The sequence below is a fragment of the Solea solea genome, chromosome 4 (genome assembly GCF_958295425.1).
Source record: "Solea solea chromosome 4, fSolSol10.1, whole genome shotgun sequence".
NCBI lineage: Eukaryota > Metazoa > Chordata > Actinopteri > Pleuronectiformes > Soleidae > Solea > Solea solea.
Window position 1 is genome coordinate 20,309,362 of NC_081137.1, and position 15,295 is coordinate 20,324,656.

General features: G+C 38.9%; 3 protein-coding genes and 1 non-coding gene across 6 annotated transcripts in view; 2 read left to right on the forward strand and 2 right to left on the reverse strand.

The window, feature by feature from the left end:
- Positions 1–294: 294 nt before the first annotated feature.
- On the reverse strand, positions 295–366 carry trnae-uuc (transfer RNA glutamic acid (anticodon UUC)). Its single transcript has one exon. It is a non-coding gene; the product is annotated as a tRNA-Glu (tRNA).
- A 762-nt stretch (positions 367–1,128) lies between these two features.
- alox5ap (arachidonate 5-lipoxygenase-activating protein) lies at positions 1,129–4,132 on the forward strand. Its single transcript, XM_058627849.1, has 5 exons — positions 1,129–1,232; positions 1,328–1,400; positions 2,609–2,679; positions 3,674–3,755; positions 3,851–4,132. The coding sequence occupies exons 1-5, from the start codon at positions 1,160–1,162 to the stop codon at positions 4,011–4,013; spliced, it is 462 nt and encodes a 153-aa protein (XP_058483832.1). The 5' UTR covers positions 1,129–1,159; the 3' UTR covers positions 4,014–4,132.
- Positions 4,133–4,433: 301 nt separating this feature from the next.
- LOC131458561 (mesenteric estrogen-dependent adipogenesis protein-like) lies at positions 4,434–7,597 on the reverse strand. Its single transcript, XM_058627736.1, has 5 exons — positions 7,320–7,597; positions 6,214–6,329; positions 5,884–5,999; positions 5,083–5,256; positions 4,434–4,954 (listed from the first exon to the last, which is right to left on the reverse strand). Exons 1-5 carry the CDS (start codon positions 7,562–7,564, stop codon positions 4,940–4,942), a joined length of 666 nt encoding a protein of 221 aa, XP_058483719.1. The 5' UTR covers positions 7,565–7,597; the 3' UTR covers positions 4,434–4,939.
- A 3,359-nt stretch (positions 7,598–10,956) lies between these two features.
- Positions 10,957–15,295, forward strand: part of b3glctb (beta 3-glucosyltransferase b) — a 40,845-nt gene continuing 36,506 nt past the window's right edge. For all 3 annotated transcript variants that reach the window (XM_058627565.1, XM_058627566.1, XM_058627564.1), the window contains exons 1-3: positions 10,957–11,139; positions 12,364–12,408; positions 12,549–12,658. In XM_058627565.1, the coding sequence (XP_058483548.1) occupies positions 11,079–11,139; positions 12,364–12,408; positions 12,549–12,658 (216 nt within the window). In that variant the 5' untranslated portion in view covers positions 10,957–11,078. The remainder of the gene's footprint in view (positions 11,140–12,363; positions 12,409–12,548; positions 12,659–15,295) is intronic.

Below are 15,295 nucleotides of genomic sequence, written 5' to 3' on the forward strand. Positions count from 1 at the left end.
TTAATTGTAATTACGGTCATGGACAAATGCCATAAATGTCCAATTTTTGTCATAGAGGAGCATAGAAACCATAGTATGTACACAATTCAGCCCCCATTATCATGGTGAGAAAGGTGAGTACTTTTAGCAGAAATGTAGATGTTGCAGCCCAAGTACTTAATCAAACTTAATTTGTAAAGCACTCGTAGTTCACTTGTTTTTCACAGCCGGCCGAGATAAAGAATATGTTGCTCTAATCTCATATTATATTATCTAATCTGTTCTGTATCACCATCTGAAAAAGCAAAAGCGAAGTTCCCATACCGGGAGTCGAACCCGGGCCGCCTGGGTGAAAACCAGGAATCCTAACCGCTAGACCATATGGGAGCTGATGCAACGAGCGGTTGTCTTAGCGCTTAAAAACCAAAGATCTGCCGGAGACAGGTGTAGTATTTTGATATATTGATTGACGTAATGATATCCTCTGTCGTTCAAAAAGATGTCTAAAAACAGCTTATCTGAATATTTGTTGTCATAATTTTTATGTTAATTAGCCGCAGAATGCTACTGCGTTAGCTCTACACGCAGCTACAAGTGTATATTATTCATAACACGTTTAATTTGCCAGTCATAAAACCCACTAGAACAGAAGCTTATATTGTAAGAATTTGGATTTCTTATATTCATACACACAATAACCAGTGTTAGTGAGTTTAGCACACCAGTAATAAACACACAACATGGGGGAGGTGAGGTACCTTGATCAGGGGACACTTCAGTCCTTGTCTGTGTATTTGAACCAACAACACTTGGGTAATAATGTTTTGTTATAACTAAATACTTAACTTTTTTCTTATTATGTGTTTTGTATATGCATGAATCTGAGACAACAGATGTGATGCTTTGCTGCATTCATGTTAGACAAATTTGCTCTTTTTTTTGCATTTTAAACATATTTTGCACCCTTGCATCAACTGCTCTGTGTTCACCTTTCACCATTTGTGTCATTTAAGTGTGTGTCTGATTGTGTGCGAGTCTCACACAGACATAGGGACTGTCATGCCTGAGCATCATTTACATAAAGGGGAAACCACAACGTACGTAATGTGGGATGGAGACATGATCGTGTGCTCCACAGTTGACAGTAAATCTTCATTCCCTCTCTGTGAAGCTGCCGATCATGGACTCCAACACAGTGGTGGAAAACATCTACCTGCTGGTCGTCGTCACCCTCGTCAGCGTTCTGCAGAATGGTGAGTCCAGGGAGAGATGCAGCAGGAGCAATTCAAGCTTACAAGTGATGGATTTGTGTGTCTTTCTTGTTTAATATTTGTCTTGTGGTTGAAAGCATTCTTTGCACAGAAGGTAGAGAGAGAATCCCACACCCACACGCCTTGCACTGACCGAGTGTCTTGTGCCAAGTAAGTGCCTTTTATTTTATTCTTCGTGTTTTTAATCTAACATTAAAGCAAGATTTGTTTGTATTTCCAAACATGAACTTTCCTTTTTAAATTTACATAACTATAAATATTACTGTCAGGGAGAGAGCTAGAGGCAATCCTCATTTGCCTGCCTGATACAGAGCTCATTTGAATGGTTGCTGGGAAAAACAACAATATTCACCATTATTTAAAGGTCCTGTCAAAGTGTAAGGGTTTATAAAGATCAGTTTACAGGTGTCAGAAGAGTTCATAAAACTAAGTAGTATATGTAAAGGTGCAACAGCAATTGACTGCTAAATTATCTTTTTAATTTATTGATCCGCTGGTGTGCCGAGAATTAATTGACCTTGTTTTTTCTCTTTTTGAATGGAGTCTGATTGGGTTTAAAGTTGGACACACTCAACTGCTCTGACAGTGAGATCAAATTGGGAAATGGAAATGTTTGCAACAGTGCAGAAGTCGCCTGAGGAACAATGTTGGTCCACCAGCAACAACAACAAAAAAAAAAGAAGCACTTCCTGTTTTTAAAAGGAAATCGTTTGAGTCACATCCTGTCCTGTATATAGGTGATGTTAAGATTTCATTCAAAATGTGATGCAAAGGTTTAGAAAGCACCTAACTCTTAATCCGGTTTTGATTATTTACACACAGACACATTATATAAATGTATATACTGTATATTTGAGAAGCTGGACCAGGTTGAAAACATAATTAATAATCAAAATAACCTGAAAACTACCCAATATCCAATGTGATCAAACTCTGAGAATTGGGCTCTCATTTTCCTGGCTTTTCCATTTCAAATTAGATTTCCACACCCATTAGTCCCATTTTTTTTTTTTTTTTTTTTTTAAATACCAACAGCTTCAAGGTTTTATTCACTCTAAATGAACTCCTTTCTCAAACCGCCCCTTCCTAAATGTGTGTGCGTTCCATTGTGAGTCAAATATATGCTGACACCAGACTTACTATATTACAATATAATTGGATAATGAGGACCTACAATTACCACCAGTAAATTTGAATAAAATGAAACCAGATATTACATTACACGCACAAGTCGCAGGAAAATGAGCCTGGTTTCTGTCGCGGCGGTCTGTAAATGCCTCATAATCTCATTGCAGGTGACTTATCTGAGATGCATTATTATTGTTATTGACTGAGCTTATTATGTGTGTTTCGTTTAGTCGTAACTGCATGGACGCATACCCGACCTTCCTGGCAGTGATGTGGTGTGCCGGCCTTTGTCTCAGTCAAGGTAATCATTAAGCAGACACACACACACCCACCAGAGTCAGTGAACTAGGACTCGTACACCCATATTTCTTCACTTGTAAGTGAGAATCAAAATGCAAATATGTTCCATTACATGAAAATGAGTGTGTGTGTACTCCTCTCACTCATGAGCCACAACAACATTACTTTTCTTACTGATGAGCCTGACTCACACAGTTTGCTTCCCAGCTTGTAATGACGGCGTTTAATGTTAAGTGTAGGTTTAGGCGCCCAAACGCCTCCTTAAGAAGCCATTTCTTCACGGACCTCCCTTTGTGCAAAAACGGTAATTGCCGAAACAGGAAAGGGAGCCTTTCTCAAACTGTAACTGCTGCAAGTCTCAGATGAGTGAGATGAGTGAGTCATTCTCTCTGCCTTCCCTCATCTTTGACAGGTTTATTCAGTATTTATTTTTAATTGTGGTGTCCAAGTGTTATCACCTAAACCACAGAAACTTCTCACATGCTTTATGTTATTTAAAAATGTCCAGATCATCCAGTATCAATCAAAGATCAGAGAACCTAGTAGTTATAACTATCTCCATTTGACATTATCACATGGAAACCATGCAGTGCTTTTTCTTGACTTCACGGATGTTCACAAAGAGATTTTTATACTTAATTGGGACTTTAAAAAGTAAAGACGTTGCAATGACGGTCTCAAATCACACTGTGAGCCCATGAATAAAAGATCTAGTGACATCTAACTGTGAAAGCGAAGACTGCAACAAATACATGGGGCAACTACGGTGGCCTTCACATGCCAGAAAGGATGTCAACAACTCTTTGTGTATCAGATTTAACTTATGAACATGACGGTGCAAGTGTGCAAATATCAGTAATATACTTTTTTTTTGTGCCAATAATCCGTCCTAAATGTTACACACTGGACCTCTGATCCTCTGACAATGTCTTCCAACAGAAATGTAATAATGCATCATATTTGATTCTGTGCGTTTTTTATTACGTGTTTGAAAGCTCCTGCTGCCTTCGCCGGCATCATCTACCTTCTCGTGAGGCAGAAGTATTTTGTGGGATACTTGGGACAAACATCTCAAAGGTAATATGTGTGTGTGTGTAATCTCTTATCATCGGAGTCATAACAACAGGCCTGACGTCATATTAACTTATTTTTGTTGTTGTTTTTTTCTGTAGCACTCCAGGCTACCTTTTTGGAAAGCGCATCATCTTCTTTCTCTTCATGATGTGCGTCGTGGGGATCTTCAACCACCTGCTGTGGCGTTACTATGGCAGCGACTACAAAGAATACGTACAGACCATCACCAGCGCCGCATCTACTCTTCTCCTCATCCCATAGTCCAGTGTGTGTGTGTGAAGCATTGAAACAGTCTTGATAATACTTTATTTTGTAAGAACGTAGAAAACCCATTGACCCATTCAACCCTTAATACAATAAAATGGCTGCAAATCATCACATAAAAGTGTGTTTCCTTAAAAAAATTAAAATCAGTAAAAGCATAAAATGACCGGCGGTGGAAAGAGTACTGAAATATTCTACTTTGGTAAAAGTACCAGTATTTTTTATACCATTTTTACTTAAGTACAAGTAAAAGTAGCTTTTTAAAAATGTAATGGCAAACCTTTACAAATTAAAATGCTGACTAGGGCTGAAAGTAATCGTTTGGTCCATAAAATGTCAGAAAATGTCGATCAGTGTTTCTCAAACCTGGAAAGGACGATGTTCTCAAATGTCTTGTCCAAAACCCAAAAAAATTGATTCAGTTTGAATGATTTCTTTATTATACGGAGCAAAGAAACCAGAAAAGGTTCACATTTAAGTAGCTGAAACAATCAAGAAACTTGCTTTAATTCCTTAAAAACACTCAGACCTCATCATTCACTGCCAAAGTTTCCACTGTGTGAATTTTATTTTATTTATTATTTATTTTAATTAAAGCCGACATTCTTTTTTTTACTCAGTAAAAGATGTGATTTAAAACATAGACATTACACATTTTAAAAAGTACACACAAAAAAAACCTACTTCCACCTCATTAAAATTCATCTTCATGTCATTGTGACATCCCTCCTTTGTCACTGTCAGTAGTTTCCATCCACTGAGCACAAGAAGATGTCCAGCATCTTCTCCAGAAGACGGTCGGTCCTTCACCGACGTGTCACGTTGGTATCAAAACCATTTTGTCTCTCGATCATCAGGAAACTCCTCCACTGCTCCACTTTTTTCCCTCGAGGAAGCAGATCCAGTTTCCAGGTTTTTTTTCCTCACGTCAGTCTCAGCTTTGACGAGAAGAGTCGACATAAACACAGAGACGACGGTTTATTAGACCAGCCTGCAAATACTGACAAAACTACAGTATTGTCATGTACTGTGTGTAGTAAGACGGTCATGTTACGGGAAAGGTTACCTTAAAGGTTCTCTTGCTGAAGCCGAACCAGTGTGGGAAATCAAAGAGGGCGTCAGAGTAGTATTTGAGGGTGAAGGAGACGTCTCTCCACACGGGTTCAACTTGCATCAGATCGTCCGTGTTGACGTTGATGTTTTTTGCTGCCCAGCTCTCCACGGCTTCAGTCAAGTCGATCTGACGTGAGAAGAAAAGAAAAAAAAAGGTTTTCCATTATCAGAACCTGAAGTAATTATCAAGTACTTAACGACAACATGCACAGCCACGCATGGTGTCGTTGCAGTCTCAGGATTACTGTCCAGAATGCTGCTGCTGCTGCACGGTTTTAGATTTTAATTGTACATAAATGTCTGAGGGGATCTGCAGTCCCAAGTTTAGACTGCACAGCACTACTTTGGTGCAACTCTGTTGTTTTAAATGGGCTTTTTAAATAAAGTTGGATTGGGTAATACGCAACTCCTTATATGGACATTCCTGGGGGAGGCTTCAAACAAAAAAAGCTCCTTTTTATGTCTCTTTTTGCTTGTTGAGTCAAAGTTATGATTCACGTTATATTGCATAATTTAAAGTCAGAAGTCGCAAAATAGATAGTTTTTCTTTTCTTATTTAAAAAAAAATAAAAAAATAAAAATTGGCCAAGCGAAGTTTGAGCTGTGACGTATTTTCCAAATTTCACAAATTCAATCCGATTTGAAAGATTTGGATCCCTTTTTGCTCAGGTGTGTTGATTTATATAGTTTATAAAAAGAAAAACACATTTTCATCAGATTGCCTTTAGGACAGATCAGAAAAGCCCATGCTTACATCCACCCTGTAGCTTTCCCCGGCCACAGACGAGATGGTCCAGTCCAGGCCTCGCTCCATCTGCCACTTGATCAGAGGATCGCTGCCGTCAATGGCCACCACATATTGCTTCAGCACTGAAACGTGAGGGGAAAAAAGAGTTTGCAGGAGGAATAAATGCTGACATGTGGAACACAGTCAGTGCTGCTGCTGTTCCTCTGCCCCACCCAACGCAAATGTCCCTCTGTCTGTCTGGCAGCAAGTATGAGTCGCCCCGTGCTGCCCAGCTGTGAACGATTTATAAAAGCAGAAATGCAAGTGGTGCCTTCAAAGACACGGTGAAACAGCTACCTGTGAACTCATCGGTCGACTTCTTGTCGCAGGCGGACGTCAGCACGTAGATCCACTTAGACAACAGGCTCTTCCTCGTGCTGGTGTACTCCCACAAGTTCTGCATCTTAACGCTCCTGTTTGGTTTGTACGTAGAGAACAAACACAGACGTGTGAGTTTTATATATCCGTGTAATGCAGTTCACACACACTCCACTTTATAAGGTACACCTGTGCGACTGTAAGACTCCCTACTGCAACCAGACTGAGGAGGAAGCGTGATGGAAGTTATTTTGAGCATGGTGTGGTTATTGGAGCCAGATGGGGCTGATGAGGAAAAGAGACAACAGGCCTTGTTGACGCCAGAGGTCCGAGGAAAATATCTGGCTCAAAGATGATAGAAAGTTTAGCAAATAAAGAAGACTATCAACACTTGGAGTAGATCTTCAGATCTCTTCAGCTGCAGACTTGATTGATTATGAGTTACAGTGACTGCTTTTCTTTTCTTAACTTTAATCCAGGGCTGCAAACTATGGATTATTTTCCATGTCTATTGTTTTCTCGATTAATCCAGTAATCGTTTGCTCCATAAAATATTGATCAGTGTTTCCCGTTTGTATTATTTGTATTTCGAGCAACTTTTACTTGTACTCCACTACATTTCCTGAAAACTATCTTTATATCTTTATTACTCATTACTACCAAACAAAATCAGAAGAAGAAAGAAGAAGAATTGGTATGGTCTGTATTTACTGTATATGGTGCTTTTCTAGTCTTGGAGCTGCTTCAAAATACACTTTTTCACCCATTCATATGCTGCAACATGGGGGTTAAGTGTCTTTGCTCGAGGACACATATGAGACAAGTAGAGCTGGGAATTGAACCCACAACCTTTCAATTAATAGACAACTCGGCCAACCACTGAGCCACCATGGCTCAACCGTAACTCCTCACTTTTTTAGTACAGTTAATGTCATATACTTTTACTTAAGTAATATTATTACAAAAAGTATGATGAAGACGGAAATATAGTTATAGAAATAAAGTAAAAGAGAAATGTAAATGATAAGGACAACTATACACAGAAAAGTGCATATTGCACATACACCTCTTGTTCTATGCCTCACCTTCCCGGTGACTTGTGGAAAACAACGGTCCCTCTGCAGGACTGACAGTCATCGATGAGGACCAGGTTCCTCTCCGGGTCACTGTGGACACGATAACCGGCTCCGCTGAGAGGCTCCACGGAGAAACCAGCCGGAGGCTCGGTCAAAAACTGCTCCAGCTCCGTCACCTCCACCCTCCTGCTGTGCGACACTTTGTCTGAAGTCATGTTGTTTTGTTGTTGTTGTTGTTGTTGTTGTTGTTTCATCTTCAGTCGCAGCCTGTGAATGAAACGCAGACGACAGCGCTCGCCTTTAATAAACCTCCAACCAGCCAACCAACTGCGACACTTCCGGTCTCTTGTTTACAAAATAAAACAACGAAACAAGACACCCTACATAAATGTATATATATATATGTAAAAAAAAAAAAAAACTCTTTCAATCCATATTTCCTTTTCCATTTATTCATTATTTTAGCTTTTTTTTTTACTATAAACATTATTTTTCTGCCTTATTTTCTAGGATGTTATTCGTAATAACTCAACCTCTGATGTTTCCTCATTTGCAAACTGTTGAGCCAGCATTTCAAGTTGAGTTATGTGAATATGAGGCGGTTTTATTATTTATTAAATAATAAAAAGTAATTTTATTATTAAAAAAAGAGTTTATAAAGTTTTATAAGTGATTATGAGCCACTGATTTCATTGAGATAAATGCTGTGGGAGATGAAATGAAATGATGGTCAGTTAATCTATAAGCAAGTCTACAGAAACTGTATTCGATGAAAGCTATCCATATAAGTGTATGTGTAATTTTATCTGGATAAAATAGCTGTCAAATAACACAAGACAGTTAACTTGGAATATTCTCCTCTTCATCGTTGAGCCCCAACAGTTTTCCCACCAATAAAAAGTGCAAAAGTGAGCTATGTGAAATATAAAGCTATGGAAGAAATGTAATCAAGTAGGCTATACATTTTTTTTTCCAGATTTAAACTTGCATGAAGTCAAATCTCTTCGTTTTCTCACAGAATAAACACTGATTCTGCTTTTATTTTGAAGGCAAAGGTGTTTACTTGTTGTTGCATTTCACATGAAATACTCCTCCAAAGACTATTTTTGTTTAGAATTTATCAATGACTTCATACATACAGCACTAGCCCACGTATATAAGAAAAAAGACACATTTATTGTACAAAAAAGAATATTCAAAGACATTGAAAAGCACATGGTCAGACGCCTGAGTGTCTAACGAATGACCGTCTTTATAGGAAACCACTTGAAGGCAGCATTTGGCCTTGTGCTTGGAAAGAACACACTGTTTACCAGAGAGAGAGGGAAAATCACTGTACTGTTGGTGGACTATGAGTCACCTGAGAGCCTCCAGCATGAATGTGCTGCATGTTTTCATAGTCTTATCACATTTCAGGGCTTTTGTTCAAACTCAGTGTTTGCTCATACCTTGTTTCACTCAACATGACAAAACTCACACAAAAAAAAAAAATCACACACACACACACACACACAGCTCTGGTTTGCTTTAGCTGTTTACTCTCACCTGTGCATTGTGCTTTTCCCGGACACTGAGGAGGAGTTTTTTTTTGTTCTCGTCTGTGTTTCCTGCTGTACTGTTTCATGTTATTTGCACACAAAAATGTGGACACACACACACACACACACACACACACACACACTCACACAGCCGTGGTTTTTCTCAGCAGAAGCGGCTGCTCTGTTCCATTTCTGTGGCCTGCATAAAGTAAAGACGTCCATGCTCAGCCTCTGTGGTCAGAGGACGGTTGACTCACTGGTGCTGAATTTTTCCACCAGTCTGCACACGCACTACGGCCTACACAGCCTCTTTATTGCATCCATGTTTCCCCCACATGAAACTAGCACAACCCAAAAAACAATACTACCTACTGAGTCTACGTTGAACGCCCTTAAATACTGAGCATTGTCAAGTTTGTGCTATAAGTGATTTCCTGCAGGATACGACGACCTTCAGTGACCTATAGAGTTAAAGGTCCTGTTTTCTGCTGTAAGAGTGTAAAATCCACTCTGTCAAACACTTACCCCACTTTAATTTGTTGTACAATAACACTTTTATTTATGTGCAAATAGATTTTTTTTAATGTTGATTAATGTGTCATACATAAAAAAACAACATGTCAGCCAAATATGGTTTCATGTTATTTCAGAAAGCATAAATGGAAACTTAAGATTTAAGATCCTCTCAAAGAGTGACCAGAGACTTTATTTATTTCAGCTGAAGGAAACGGACATTTATTTCCTATTCTCTTAGTAAACATAATCATATTTCAGAAGGAAGGAACCTTCGAGTCCATAATTAATATTTATAACAAACTAAAACTGAGTGAAAATGCGCTTAGTTTTCGTCTTTGTAAATTAATTTCATACATAAATTAAAGCCCTTTGGGTTCAGATGACGTGTATTATTTATGTGCTATGTTGTTTGTAGATGTGTCTCATGAGGGTTATTTATTATTATTTATGTTACATTCATGTGTGTCTGTTGGTTGTTTGATTTTTACCTGACACACTAACTGCATCCTCAGCACTATGATGCACAGTTATATTGGATTCAGGGACGATTGTTCATTTGTCCTCATACTATTTTAAAATGGCATCTTTTGTTGGGTTTTTATGACACACAATACTTATTATGACCTTTTGTTCTGCACCTTGCACCTGGAAAATACTCAAACTAACACTAAAACTAATAACAACTAACCTTGGTCAGCACAAAGAGGTCACCGTTGTTTGGAGAAACCAGAAAGAGTAGAACATTTATTCATTATTAATAATGAGCAAACACACCCTCCTTACAGTTTGTCCAGGAATTAGTTACATACATAGTAACCAACTGATAGGAAACATTAAAAATAGCCGCTCCACTCTGTCATTCTCAGTGCGACAAAAACTTATCTGGATTCTGAACGGGCGTTTCAGTCAGTGTGGATGTTCTTAAAGGGCCACATCACACAAAAAATATTGACTAATCTCCAGGCATAAATGTGTTATTGGATCGTCAGTCAGTGGATCTGAGACACACATCTCTGGGACTGACAAAAATGAAATAAAATTGACCAAAGGTCGACGTCAAGGTCACCTCCTTCAAAAGAAAATAAAAGCCCTGCACTGCTCTTCACTGTGTTTCTGTCAATAATAGCAAGTTTTATGTGTAAAAGAGAAATTAAATAAATTAGAAAAATAATGTGAATTAAACAAACCCAGCAGCGTCATAATGATTTTAAGTGCATTTTTCTTTTTAGCCAAGTGGAAAAAAGACCTTTGACGCATTTTGACTTCATACATTATGTGTTTATATATCTTATTTGGTCAGTACTTTAACTTTTAAAGGTTTGCCTTTAATAAAAAACAGTTCATGTGAGATTTGTGTCCCCTTAGTAGTACATTTTAAGATCAGTACTATTACTTGTACTTAAGTAAAATGTTATCAAAATAGTGGTACTTTTACTTGAGTGGAACAATTTCAGCACTTTCTACCTCTGGTTATGAAGAAGTGTAACTGCAACAGTGAATTGCTGTTAACGTACGTCTTGGGAGTAAACTAATGTCCACCAGAGGTCGCTGCAGCTCCAAAGTAAGAGTCACTGAAAGTGCAGCACACTCTCTCGCGCATTCACTCTGACACTACAGAAATGTAGCTGCACATCTTTTCCAGGTCGCCATTAAAACACGGTCCTTTTTTTTTTTTACAGGAAAAAACAAAACAAAAACAGCAGCCACGGGAGTCATGTCACACCGTGACGTGGTTAACGGACGCAAACTTGTCACCGTGCTCCTTCTTTGGCTCGGTAAGTGTCATAAGAGCCTGGCACTCAGCCACCACAGCTACCGTGTAAGCTAACTAACCGGCTAGCACCAGGCAGACAGGTTGAAACTGGCTTCAATTTCGCCGTCATTATAAAATCTTGTCAATAGAAGAAAATACCATATCAGACACTATAATTAACAATTATACTGTCATAATTTATTAGTTCTTATTTGAAGTGACAATTTAGCAAATGAAAGTTTTGGTTCTGGTATAAACAGTGTTTTTTTCAGTGTTTAAGTTTCAGCTAAGTTCTTAAACAAAAGTTTCCAATCCTTTCCATAGGATTTTACTTGATTAAAATGTGAATGAATATTTTCACATAGTGTGCAAAAAAATAAGTAGTCAAATACAGTGGTGTGCACAGATATTTGGAAGGGCAGGGGCCAAAATTAAAAGGGCACCTGCTGCACTGCCACAGGTGGGGCAGATACCACTATTATATAATTAACCACATTCTCACACACCTGTGTGTACCTATACTGGGACAACCTTTACAGCACAGCATCACTTTCAGTAGGGAAGAATGGACATTCATATTTTGTTTGAAAGTGCAAAATGTGTTGCAAAAGGCATCTTATAGTGCACTGCATCACTTTTCTCCATTTGTTGTAATTTATATTTTGCTTTAAAGGCCACATATATAAGCCAGTAAAGCCTGTGGTATACTTCCACGCACGCCACTGTGTGCGTCTCATTGTAAAGTCTGGATGCAGGGAATAGGACGTGTTCCGACCAAAAGGAGAAGAGAACAATGCTACAGCTCCCTCGGACACGTCTGGTTTGTGCGGCTCACAGACGAAGGGCCCGTCAGGCAGGGGAGTCGTCGTGGTGTCGGCCGGTTTGAGGGTCACCAGGACGAGGCTCGGGTGACTGTCCTTGGCGACTACTTCTTCTGTTGTCGAAATGTTTATACTCAACGTACCGGTGGGACGGGCCGCTGTGCATGGAAATATACCAGGGACTTAAGGCACTTCCTCATGTTTTTACCCCCCCTGCCCCCCCCACCCATGCATGCCACTGGCCAGATATTATAGTACATATATATATGTGTATATGTATATATATATATATATGTATATATATATGTATATGTATATGTGTGTGTATATATATATATATATATATATATATATATATATATATATAGTATAGTAGTTTGAAGATATTAAAATAATGATATTTGTGCCATTCTCTCTGTCTCAAGGGTCCTCTGCTGAGGTTGGACACACAGTGGCACATCCAGACTTAGGTACAACAAATGACGTTTTATGAGGTTGATTTTCCTTGCCACTGTTTTACTTATTTTAAATTGTGTGTGTGAATGTCTCTTTGCGTCACCCTGTCTCATTGCTCTTCGCAATTTCCTTTGTCCTGTGGCGTTTTACTCAGGCTTGGAGGAGGTGGTGTTTGTCATCCAGAGTCAGGGAAACGCCTACCACGCCCGTCGAGCCGCTGAGAGGAAGGAGGAGATTTTGCAGCAGGCAATTGAACTTGAACAGGTAACGCCCGTCTGCATGGCTCTGCACTTCCTGTAATGTATTTAGTTTTATGCTGGCAATAACAACATAATTATGTTACCTGCGTCTTTGTGATCACTGTGTGAAATAAACATCTCACATCATTTAGAATTCACAAAAACCTACTGGACAGAAAAGGTTTTTTTTGTGCGATGATGATAGCTGTGATTTGTTGCGTGAATTATCTCCCGTCTTTGTGGCTCTGTCTGGGTTTGTGTTGCCTTTAATGAAGGCAGAGGCTGTGAACAACACATGCACCGTCGTAGTTGAACAAACCTGACATAATGATTTGTCTGCGATTGAAGTGACACAAATGTGATTGAATTTGACACTTTTTTTTTTTCCGATTGTTTGCTTTTGACGCCATGTGTTGTTTGTGGTGCCGACGGCAGCAGCAGTAGTCCAAGGTGTTTACACACCAATTTCTTGCTGAGAGACAAAAAGACGAGGCATTCTGTGAGCGTGTCAACGGTTAAGAAAATAATAATATGGCTGTCCATCAACAATCCCTTCTGTGATTCATGGTCTGTTTTAGGCGTAGCGGCTGTGAACAGCAATTAATGTGCCATCATTAAACTCAATACTTGGGTGTAATTCAACAGAGAAGCATATGAAAACAAAAGAAAACAAAGATGAAGTGCATGCATTACGAGAAGAGGCAGTTAGGCCTGACATGTGTACTTGGTTTTGTGCATTAATTGTTAATACAGTGCATGCTAAGCTTTGTCTTAGTCAGAAGTGATAAGGCACAATGTGCTAAAACAAATAACAAACTCTTATAATCCATTTAATCTCAGCAAGAGAACAGTAAATTTGTACCAGATTAAGCTATTAGCTAATTTATTTCTATCTGTAGACGCCAGGCATACACACAAACACACACATACAGGTTTGTGCAGCTATTCTTCTGAGGACACTACATTGACTTTCACTGATTTGGACAGCCTTAACAGTTAATGCTTAACCCTAACCTTAACCTAACCACAATGCAAAACTGAGCCCCAGAGGTAACCAGTTCCTCAGAAATTAGGTTCAGCCTTATTCAGTCCAGGTTTAGAAGTGCACACACACACACATACACACAATTGCACACTGAAAAAGCGTGTTATAAAAACATCTAAAAAGTGTCAAATTAATGCTAAATCAATTCCATTAATGTCAAGACTGACTTTTTATTTTCATCCCCAAGAGCAGGTGAGGAAATCTGTTTTTGCCATTCTTTAATGGCCCTAAACTGAACATATTCTCTCTCTGTCAAAGTTTTGGTAGAAACAAGTGAATCCTTGGTTTTATGAACTGGTCAAACCTCCTTTGGCCATGATTACTCATTCTTTTCTGTAGTTGTAGATCAGGCCTGCACAATTTTTGGCATGTTTCCTTCAGAACTGCTTCAGCTCAGACATATTTTGATGTGAAAGATTCTCTTGAAGTCCTCCCACTCATGGCATCAATGCTGACTCAGCAAAAGGGAAACAATACATTCTGTCAGGCTTCTTGTCAAAACTCAGCCTCCAAAATAGTGGAAGTCTTTGTCTGTAGTAGAACTGGGGATTGGCAAAAAAAACTGGGGATTTTTTTTGCCATTTTGACTCTTGTCTCATGATGTAAGAGCACAGGCGATAAAAGACAGGTACACAATTGAATGTAAGAATGTAAGGATTAACCCTAACCCTAACCCTTCAGGGTCATTGTCCACCCAACATTTACACAACTTCTGAAAATAATTTACATTTCATGTAACAAGTTTTTAACTAGTTTTTAGTAGTTCAATACATAAAACTTAACCTAATCTGCAACATTATCAGCCAGAGAAATAAATCATACAATAATAGTAGTCAATAGAGATAGCTTGTTCAGCACTGGATTTATTTATTCATCCTTCATTTTTATGAATAAGTACAGAAAAGAGCTATTGAAAAAATTTGATCACCGAAAGAAAAATGCTACAGAAACAGGTGTGTGTGTGTCTCACTCTGAAGTGGAGATGCTGAGAGGAAATAATCCATGTAAAATCAAGACAAACACGGTGTGATAACAGCTCTTCTATTTAGTCTGCGTCTTTGTGTGTGTTTGTGGTGACCTGCTGTGACGAGTGTGAGCACTTTTCTCCTGATTTGGATGATGAAAGCAAGCGAGATCTTGATTGTAGTGAGCTGGTTTGCACCGGGGCAGGTTGTGCGTCATGTGTTTTGTGAAGTCCTGCAGAAAATCCAGGTTTATTGTTTTATCTGTATCCAGAAACTTGTTGATGTTTTCATCCATAGAGCACCCATATGAAGATGTCTCGCTGATACGCCTCGCCTGCTCACACGTGATGTAAAGTCTGTCACCCTGTGTGCAGCATGGAATGTTATTGGGGCGACAAACAAAACAAAACATGTTTGTAAAACTTCTGCAATAGAGCTTTAAATTTACACAATTCCTACCTGGTAACCAAACTTGCATAATGAAGCAGGCACAGATGAAGAGTTGCACCATTCTCCATGTTATATGTTAGTGACTCTTCAAAAAGATTTTAAAGCAGCTAAGGTTCAAGGTTCCCACTGGTCCTTGAAATCCTTGAAAGTTTGTGAATTTGAAAAGTGCTTGAACTTTGTGCCAGAAAGAAGTTAAGTCTCC

Bases quoted from the DNA above. Each gene is read 5' to 3' on its own strand.
- LOC131458561 (XM_058627736.1), bottom strand. From the start codon at position 7,564: ATGAAACAACAACAACAACAACAACAACAACAAAACAACATGACTTCA. The intron at 6,330-7,319 runs GTGAGGCATAGA...CAAACCAAACAG, and splicing joins TTCCACAAGTCACCGGGAAG to GAGCGTTAAGATGCAGAACT. The intron at 6,000-6,213 runs GTAGCTGTTTCA...CTCACGTTTCAG, and splicing joins GTCGACCGATGAGTTCACAG to TGCTGAAGCAATATGTGGTG.
- alox5ap (XM_058627849.1), top strand. From the start codon at position 1,160: ATGGACTCCAACACAGTGGTGGAAAACATCTACCTGCTGGTCGTCGTC. The intron at 1,401-2,608 runs GTAAGTGCCTTT...TGTTTCGTTTAG, and splicing joins GACCGAGTGTCTTGTGCCAA to TCGTAACTGCATGGACGCAT. The intron at 2,680-3,673 runs GTAATCATTAAG...CGTGTTTGAAAG, and splicing joins CGGCCTTTGTCTCAGTCAAG to CTCCTGCTGCCTTCGCCGGC.